The sequence below is a fragment of the Bufo gargarizans genome, chromosome 8, assembly GCF_014858855.1.
Source record: "Bufo gargarizans isolate SCDJY-AF-19 chromosome 8, ASM1485885v1, whole genome shotgun sequence".
NCBI classification, from domain to species: domain Eukaryota; kingdom Metazoa; phylum Chordata; class Amphibia; order Anura; family Bufonidae; genus Bufo; species Bufo gargarizans.
Window position 1 is genome coordinate 182,251,740 of NC_058087.1, and position 10,058 is coordinate 182,261,797.

Consider the following 10,058-nt stretch of genomic DNA (forward strand, 5'->3'; position numbering starts at 1 on the left):
TACAGCGCCTAGAGGACCATTCATAGTCGCTGGATCTTTACACTGGACTGAAGCCCCCCCCTGTAACCCTTTCAGTCCAGGGACGCTCTCTGGCACACTATGTGTTAACAGGTGTCCCTCCTGATAATCACAACATGCAACCAGATACTACACGTGGGAAAGCAGTAAGAGGGACGGTCCCCTTTAAGAGTGCAGGTCTTGCCCTCTCCCTGGCTGAAGCCAATGGGATGGTGGGGGAGGAGAGGGCTCCCTCTACTTATTACAGCGCAGGCGGGGAGAGCAGGAGATGATGGTGCAGAGCAGTCAGTGCTGGATTTGGGTTGCTCCTTCTGATTTGGAAATGTCTTTGCTCCTTCGCCACCACTGAGCGCTTGATGCCACCGACTGGTCTCCAGAAAGCTATTCATGCCCAAGTTGTGCCCGCTGCCATCAAGCCATAGACCACTCCTGCCAGCCTAGACACAGGGGCTGGATTGTTTTGGACTGTAGCCTACCTTGGACTATCTATTCTGCCGCCCCAGGATCAATTTAGGGGCGCGATATTTTGGCGCTAACCCCCAACAAATTTGCGCCTTGATTTAGCCAGACCCCCCCCCCCCCCGGCTCCCAGATGTTGAACATGAGCTCCGAGCAGGACCAGGCTCCTGAGGCACCCTGCAGCCCGGCGGGCACCGCTAGCTCCATGTCCCACGTCTCCGACTCCGACTCCGACTCTCCGCTGTCCCCGGCCGGATCAGACTCCCACAGAGCAGCGGGCATCAACAAGAACGACCCCGAGGGGCCCTTGGATGAGCGATTCCCAGCCTGTATCCGGGAGGCAGTGTCCCAGGTGCTGAAAGGCTATGACTGGAGCTTGGTGCCCATGCCAGTCCGGGGATCCGGATCCCTCAAAGCCAAACCCCACGTCAAGAGACCTATGAACGCCTTTATGGTTTGGGCACAGGCGGCTCGAAGGAAGCTGGCAGACCAGTACCCTCATCTACACAACGCGGAGCTCAGCAAGACGTTGGGCAAACTCTGGCGGTGAGTAGCGTTCCTCTTACTTTACCCATTGGGCACAGAAGTGGCGAATTTTGTCCCAGTACGAGCCCTTGTATCGATAATCGCCACTTCCGTCATACCAAAATTGCGATTATATCCGATGAGTTGTGAACGTGCCAGTCGCAGATTACGGTAGAGCATAAAAAAATTGGCACATCTGTGCCATCTGCCGCTTTAAGAGAACATGTGGGCTGACATAAGGCCTCATGCACACGAACTTTGTTTGTTTCCGTGTCCGTTCCGTTTTTTTCTTGCGGATAGGATGCAGACCCATTTATTTCAATGGGTCCGCAAAAAATGCAGACAGCACGCCGTGTGCTGCCCGCATCAGTATGTCCGTTCCGTAGCCCCGCAAAAAAAATAGAACATGTCCTATTCTTGTCCATTTTAGGCATTGTTACAATGGATCCACAAAAAAAAAAAACGGATGTCCTCCTTTTCTTTTTTTTTCGCAGACCGCAAAACGCATACGGTCGTGTGCATGTAGCCTAAAGCTGTGCCAACATCATCTAACTAGCACGGTTGATGCCGTATAGATGTAGCAGAGCTGGAATGGTTGTCTGAATGTGTGTGACTGCTATAGGTTTAGAGCTGTGCCGAGTGACAGACTCAGCTCTGCTGCATCTCACAGATAAATGATAATATTACTGATCATATCTATCACTTATCGAGATATTACTTTCTTGGCTGCAGAACACGCAATTTACCGCAGATAAGTGCCCAATATGAGGATTGAGTTTGCAATAGGGCACGATCTATGGCAGCATGCCTTAAAGGGGCAGCGGAGAAATTGTAATATAACCCCCTCCCCCAATATTCTACATTTTAACTTGTGTATGAGGGCGCTGAAGGCTCAATGGCTTGTACAGGGTGGTTAATATTCAGTGCCAGCCTGCAGCGGTGTAGCAGAGCTGTCAGGGCTCAGTGAGTGGCAGAAGAGTAACATGATTAATGTCCCGGGGTCAGGTTTACATGGTAATTAACAGATGTTGAGCACTTAGCTCTGCGCTGTGCTCCTCCTGCCCCTTACTGCTTGTAAAATGCGGCAAAAAATTGAATTTTCTTCCATGGACAGAACATTGGGATGATCTGAGGACATTGCATAAGCTTTGACTTCCTATTGTGGCCATTGTAGGGTTAATATGCAACTTGATTTTAGACCCCCCCCCCCCTGCTGCCCCTTATAGGCTTAAACAGCTGTCAGGTTGAGGATTTAACCCTTACAGGACTAATGCGCATGTTAGTTCAATCAATATAAAGCACCACGATTGTACCATATGGATGCTGGTATTAGGACTAGGTGATGGAGGGAGCGCTTACATGGCGCCAACATGTTCTTGTTCCCCATCAGTATGTCTTTAGTGTAAACCGAAGTCCCCGGAGGAAACCCAGGGGGAACATACAAACTCCTGGCAGATGTTCTCCTTGGCTGGATTTGGACCCAGGAGCCACCACGCTGCCCACAGGGTTGCACTACAAGCGTTAGCAGACTCCATGCCTTCGCTGTGTGATGCCACAGGTCAGACCATGTGGACAGGACAACCCGGCGGCTGCAGCGGCTGCCACATGCCAGGGTCCACTTGCTGCATCAGGTCCGTGGCATTTGGGCGTAAGGTCGTAATACATTATGCCCTTGCTAAAAAAACAGAACCCAATGTTTTTTTTCATAAAATGCAACCACAGACCCAACTGGTCTAAGGGTGATTTTCAAAAATACTATGACCGTGTGGTCCAAAAAAACGTAAAAAAACATGTCTGATTCAACTATGAGCAGAGATCATGCAGTGTGATGGAGAGACCTGTCCCAGAAACGGAGGCAAGGAGAGCAGAGCAGAAGGATGGAGCTACTTTGGGTGTTTTTGGGGGCATTTATGGGTAAAAATAACAGAGTGCATGCTGGGTTTAAAAAAAAGTTAAAAAAATTATAATAATCTGCATTTTCTAGAGGCAAAAGCATTGACTATAACGGGGGAAATCTACAAAAAATAAAATAGAAATTGCATATGAGAGCATAGAACTGGCTCAATGCAAGTATGAAGGCAAGGCTTCCTATTCTGGGGGCAAAGACTCAATTAGACCTGTTAAAGAGCCCCCCCTGGCACCCAGACCTGGTGCCAATGACCCTCCAGCCCCCAATACCCAAAGCATTGCAGCGATGATCTCCCTCCAGCTCCTCATGGACACAAGATTCCCAGTCCTAAAATCCCTCAAATCTCCTCTGTTTATATTATGGGCTTAACCCATTGTCATCGTTTGGATCCCCTTTAAATGGTGTAACCGCAAAGTCCTTACTGTATATGTTAATTCTGACCCAAGAGATCACTTTAACCCTCTAGTGACGTCCGCTCCCTTCTGTATGGCACCAAATTCTCCGCCTGTTTCCGACCCGTTTTCTGCCCATCACTATTACCGATGATACATTGTAGCTACATTGATGCATTGTTCCTGTGAGGTGGTTACATTTATGTTACATGAGAGTAAACAGAAATTAACCATGTCACTGCCAATGAGAATAATTTTTGTGCGGTCTGGATTGGCGCCACGCCTAGACAAAGTGTCCTTTTTAATTTGGAAATTAAAATGTGAATTGAAGAAGAAAAAGAAGAATCTTGAAAAAAAGATTGAACTTTCATATGTAGTAGTAATCTAATAGAAACACATAAATTGCTTTAATAAAAGAACTATGTAATATAATAATAGGAATAATAAGGGATCTAGTAGTAATAACAGGAGGAATAATTTATAGTAGTAATAATATAAGAAGTAAAAAATTAATAAAACAATTTTAAAATTATTGCCATTGGTTAAAAAAGTGATAATAGTAACAATACAAAGAAATGATTATTAATATAGAAAAATGATTCACAAAGATTTGGTGTAAAAATTTCAGCCACGGTTCCGTATATCTGAATGGGGTTTACGGAAATCCATGTGCTCGCGGCAGAAACCGCCCCCTTTAGATGGATGAAATTTTCTGCACCAAATCTCCCTCATGTGAATATACCCCCTAAGCGGGAATTATTTAAGCAGTTTTTGATGCATTTTCTGAAAGGATTCAGCATGAAGGAAGGACTTCTACTTCTCCTCTTCTATTTAGCTCCAAAAACTGAATGTGTGATTGCAGAATTCTGTGCAGTAAGGAAAGAGTTAACTTCTCCTTAAAAAAAATAATTTTAAAAAAATCAGCATTTTCTTACTTTCGTCCAAGGGATCCAAGATAAATATTTAGTGACTCTGCACATCATGGCGATTACCGGAGTGATAGAAAATATTTTTTTTTTATTTTCTTTATTAGAAATTTTATTACACCCTTGGTTAAGGCAGGTGACTGTCTGACCAGGAGTTAACCCTCGCAGGCCTGGTTTGAAAATTGACCATAAGCAGGGTGGTATAAGGAACAGACTGACCCCTTGTTTTGGATACACCTCCGCAACGATTTAATATATGGCCTTGAAAGATTGGGGTCAAATGAGTATAGACGTGGGTGACTAAAAATGATAAAAATAGAAAAAAGGCATGAACTAAAAAAATGAATATAAAGTATGCAGAGTAGATATCAACAATATAACGATATATAAATTAAAACAAAAATAAAATACAAATCTTTCACTTGCAGGCGCCATGATGAATCAATATTCTCATATCCATAAAAAAATATAAATTTGGATAATATATTTTATAAAAATTTTATTTATTGCAAAATACACTTCATTTGGGAAAATCAGGATTTTATTAAGACAGAAAAAAATTGTCTTTGAGAGACAAAAACAATGACTTTATCCCAAAGGAAAAACCACAAAATATTTTCCTGTCTGCTATTAAGATGGTTTAGTGACTGAAGCTTTGATGCTAAAAGTCTAGGCTTTTCAAGGAATTTTAAAATTTTAAGGTGGAAAAGAAAGTTTACAAAATTTATGACCCAAAAAAAAGATCAAATCTGTACAAATTTTCTTTAACCCTTTTTGCACGTTATCAATGATTTCATTTTTCTATTTTTATTATTTTTTTACCAGTTGGATAGCTCAGACACAGGAACATATACAAAAAAATAAAAGTATCACTTAAAATAAAAAATTCTCATAACCCAATGAGCCGAAATTTGAGAACTTGTAAATGCAACCACTAATATTAGTTATTTCTTGGTTAAGTCGATGCTTTTGGTCTAAATAAAGGGTCCCCATCCTGTGGGGCCCTGGCTGTTGTGATACCTCCAGCTGTCAGGGCATGCTGGGAGTTGTAGTCTTGCTACACCGGTTGGTGGCCACTGGTTTGTAGACTTTACAGGTCTACAGCTTAGATTACTGGAGTTTCTCTACCCTATACCCACCAGGTCCTTGTACAATCTACATTTTGGGTTTTCACTAATGGTCCTCCTTTTTCCCCCCCTTACAGCTTACTTAGTGAAACCGAGAAGCGTCCATTTGTAGAAGAGGCCGAGAGACTCAGAGTGCAACACAAGAAAGATCACCCAGATTATAAGTATCAACCACGCAGAAGGAAGAGCGTCAAAGCTGGACAAAGCGACTCCGATTCTGGGGCCGAACTGGGACATCACCCTGGCTCCCAACTGTACAAGTCCGACTCTGGCCTGGGAGGAATGGGAGATGGTCACCTTCATGGAGAGCATGCAGGTAATGAGGCTCCACCAGGCAGATAGAGAGTCTGGTCTGATTCTATTGTGCGCTGTTTGACAAGTTGGAAATACGCACCATATAATCTACATATTATAGATAGCCTGCCGTAGTCATCACCTTGCGCACTTTGGACAATCCATTTCTGTTTAAAGGGTCCCTCCACATAAGATGATCACATACAATTCCATTACGGAGACCCTGGATTGGTTGTAATCCTGCAGTGCCTCCGCAGGAGAAAGGAAGAATTGCAAATTCAAATGTAATGGGTTTTCTGTGTGTAGCATCCTGAAAGACAGACTGTGCAGCCCTCCACTCTGGGTTACAGATGAGGATCCTAAATGGAGAACCTGACTAGAGATTAGAATTTTTTTGAAAAGTTTGATTCGCCAAATAAAATTTGCTTCTTGATGAATTACATTGTTTTTTTTGTAAGTAGCGGGTGCAATGACAGGGAGCTGCGATGGCGCCGCCATTGTACCCCTCAGATACATGATCACACAGCATCTGAGTGTAAGAACAGTGTGAAACTAACATAAAAAAATAAATAATCTAACTTTCCTCCTCCATTTGCTAACGACTGGCCGGCTGCCGCCATCTTGCTTGAAGATCTGAAGCGAGATAACGTCATCATGCCGGCTGGCGTGGTGACGTCATATGCCACTATGCACAGAATTTTGCCCGAGATCTTCAATCAAGATGGCGGCTGGCGGCCCATCGCGAGCAAATAGAGGAGGTATGATATATATATATTTTTTTTTTAGTTTTTTACACTATTACAGGTTTAATTAATTTGCTAACACGAGGCAATTTGGCTTTGAGGCGAATCAAATTTATCGTGACATTCAGGTCGAATTCCACTTCGTGGGATTCGATTCGCTCATCTCTAGGCCCGACCCCTATGTTAACACAGAAATCTCTAACAGTGTGTTTTTATAGGTTTTCAATGCAAGAGCACCCCTTTAAATTTAATGTGCACTTGCTGAGTTTTTTTGTTTTTCTAGGCACCTATGTACTTGAGGATGGTGCAGTATTGGGGGATTATAATAGTGATATAATAACCTTTTGACTACTTTTTTGGATAGCATTGAATGATACTTTATTGTATATCTAGGTTTTTCTAAAATTTACAGCAAAAATTTGATTGTTGGTGGTTCTAGTTTTCTAGAATATTTTTGCTTTTTGAGATGGTTGGTGGTTCTAGTTTTTTTACAATATTTTTTGCTCTGCTGCAAAACTTTCCAGAAACAGATTCTCTGGATTCCACAAAGATTTCTTTCTTAAAGCATATGATGGTTACTTGCCGGCTATGAAGATGTTCTGTGTACAGGTTACCTTTTTGAGGTGGACATGCTTTTTGAAGGGTTATTACAGTATTTATTTTTGAACATTTGTAGAAACTTTCTCTAGTCATTAGACACACAAAAAAAGTCATAACAGCAGGTACAACATATTATCATATAATGACAGGGCTTCTCCTTTTTTTTGTCTTCTGTTCCTAGGTCAGAATCATGGTCCTCCAACTCCACCAACGACCCCCAAGACTGACTTGCACCATGGTGGGAAGCAAGAACTGAAACATGAAGGACGGAGAGTGATGGACAATGGGCGTCAGAACATCGACTTCAGTAACGTGGATATTAATGAGTTGAGCAGTGAAGTCATCAACAACATTGAAGCCTTTGACGTCCATGAATTTGACCAGTACTTGCCTCTTAATGGCCATGCGGCTCTTTCAGCTGACCATGGGCAGAATCCTACTGTACCACCTTATGCTGCATCCTATGCACACCCAGCTGGAGCTCCACAAGCACCTGTTTGGTCTCATAAAAGTCCTTCAAATTCAACCTCCTCTTCTGAGTCTGGTCAGCAAAGGCCACACATCAAGACGGAGCAGTTAAGCCCTAGTCATTACAGTGACCAATCTCATGGATCCCCTACTCATTCTGACTACAACTCCTACACAACCCAGGCTTGTGCCACCACTGTGTCCAGTTCCACAATACCCAGTCCTTTCTCCAGCTCTCAATGTGACTACACAGACCTCCCCAGTTCCAACTACTATAACCCCTACTCTAGTTACCCATCCAGTTTGTACCAGTATCCTTACTTCCATTCATCTCGGCGCCCCTATGCCACCCCAATCCTCAACAGCTTGTCCATCCCACCTTCCCACAGTCCCAACGCCAACTGGGATCAGCCAGTCTACACAACCCTGACAAGGCCTTAAACAAATACTCTGAACTTCTCAAACTGAGAACTATTATGCCATAGATATGTCTGGTTGTCATGAAGTCTTCCAAGACATGTGCACTATAGACAGAATGTACAGGTAGGAGGCGCTGTTCCAGTTCTTACGTAAGTGCCTGCTGATAAAAAAAATGAGTTAAGAGCATTTCCGTCTGACTTTTTTTCATGAGGATTTTTTTCATTAATAAAACGCTTTGAATTTTGGACTCCAGCACGACATGCCATGAAGGATGAACCTCTGATTTCCTCATGAGGACCTAAGATTCTCTAGGCACAATTTGGAGGCATATAAGCAGGTTTTGATGAGATACTGACCAAGCAATGTCTCCAATCAACCCACTTCTAACTATTCCATTTCATTGAGTGCTGGGGCAAAGGGCCAGCCTGAGGTCAACTTTACACAGTCCCTTTGTTCTTCTCCAGACCTAAAGCTGTTCACAAAACATCAATAGACTTCCAAGTACAAAAACAAAAAAGTTCCAATTTCTCCATGGTCACTTCATTGTGTCTCAGGCTTGGACTACATATTGTCTATTTCAGTGAAATTTTAGGCAAATTGTTTGGTTGTAATTAACTTTTTTTTTCAAATGTTCTTATAGTTTTTGAGATTTGTTAAATATATATATAAATATATTTATGTTCCATATATTATAAGTGATTAATGATTTTATTCATTGAAACAAATGTAGAAACGGGAGGGAAAAAAAAGAATTGAGAAGGAAGAAAATTTGGTAATTGACGGAGTTTGAGGTTGTAAATTAAAAAAATTGTAATTCTGAACTTACAAGAGGATTTGTTCCAACCAGCAAATGTATAATAGTAATAGGGGTTGTTATATAATGTTTAAAAAAATTTGAGAAATTGGTAATTATTTATTAACCCCGACCAACATGTTTAAAGAATTTTTCTGATTCACGTAGATTACCAAGGACCAGAGTCTTCCCATTAAACTAAGACACTAAAAACCTCTCCCGTCATTTTATTTTTTTCCTTAGTTTATTACTAATTTTTTTGTGCCCATTTTATTGTTCCTTTTCATTGTATGCTGAGCATATAATAATTTTTATTTTATTGTAACTTGTGCCTTTTTTAAGATATAAAAAAAAACACTTTGTAAATTTGAAAAAAAAATCTAGAAATTATTTTTGTCCTACTTTTTCTTACTTCTTTTCTAAAAAAAACAAATGTGTCTTCGGATCGGATTTTCACGTTTATGCATTTAAGAGAAAATTCTTTGTCTTGGGCAAATTCTATTTTTCTGTTCGTGTGAACGATTCCGTTCGTATGTATGTCGCTGATATTTTTGTTTTTCATTAAGCAAAGCTAACTTTTGTATATGCTTCCTTCGAGAAAATTAAAATGGCTTTTTATTAAAACTGACTTGACTTTCTTGTTGTGTGTTAAGAACAAATGTTCAAAAAAAAAAAACAGTTGGGGGGGGCGGGTCGAAATTGGTCCAAAAACTTCAATTGGGACTGAATAGGGTTTCTTTATATTATAATTTGTTTGGTCAGTACCTGTGTTTCTAAAGGAAGTGCAATTCCTGGAAAAGGTTAGGCCTGTGTGTTATTTTTTTTTTTTTTTTTTTTTTTTTAATGAAAATGAAAAAAGAGGTCAAAATTTGTTTCTTGGGCAGATATTAATTTAAGAAAACAACTATGAAACCAAGACAGTCTGGGACCAGCCCCAGTCTGAATCAAGTCTACATAAATGTGGAAAGTATTTGTCAGGTTGCTTTATTTACTGAAGATGTGGCACCGAATACAGTGTAAAAAAAACTCCTTCGTCTCCAGCTTATTTGCTTTGGGTTAGAGATGTTTGAATTGAGATAGATTTGATTTCCTTAAGTACACATTCTGTATGGAAGTAGATCATGCCGGTAATGCACATAGGTCTATATATAAAAAGAAAAAAAGATATGTAAATTAACTGAAGGATAAAAACCTAAAAATAAAAAGATAGCTATAAATGAAACATTGAAAATCATTAAAAAATATAAAACAGTTTGTTTGAATCGGACAGACTCAAGAATAAGAGAGACGTTATACCTTTAAAAAAAAATTGGGATAAAATAATCTACTATTCTAAAGCCAACTAAGAAAACTGGGTTAGGCCTCATGCACATGACCGTATGCA

General features: G+C 40.9%; 1 protein-coding gene across 1 annotated transcript; it reads left to right on the forward strand.

Moving 5' to 3' along the window:
* Positions 1-299: 299 nt before the first annotated feature.
* SOX8 (SRY-box transcription factor 8) lies at positions 300-9,302 on the forward strand. Its single transcript, XM_044303406.1, has 3 exons — positions 300-1,023; positions 5,434-5,672; positions 7,175-9,302. The coding sequence occupies exons 1-3, from the start codon at positions 611-613 to the stop codon at positions 7,900-7,902; spliced, it is 1,380 nt and encodes a 459-aa protein (XP_044159341.1). The 5' UTR covers positions 300-610; the 3' UTR covers positions 7,903-9,302.
* The last annotated feature ends 756 nt before the right edge of the window (positions 9,303-10,058 follow it).

Bases quoted from the DNA above. Each gene is read 5' to 3' on its own strand.
- SOX8 (XM_044303406.1), top strand. From the start codon at position 611: ATGTTGAACATGAGCTCCGAGCAGGACCAGGCTCCTGAGGCACCCTGC. The intron at 1,024-5,433 runs GTGAGTAGCGTT...CCCCCCTTACAG, and splicing joins ACGTTGGGCAAACTCTGGCG to CTTACTTAGTGAAACCGAGA. The intron at 5,673-7,174 runs GTAATGAGGCTC...TTCTGTTCCTAG, and splicing joins CCTTCATGGAGAGCATGCAG to GTCAGAATCATGGTCCTCCA.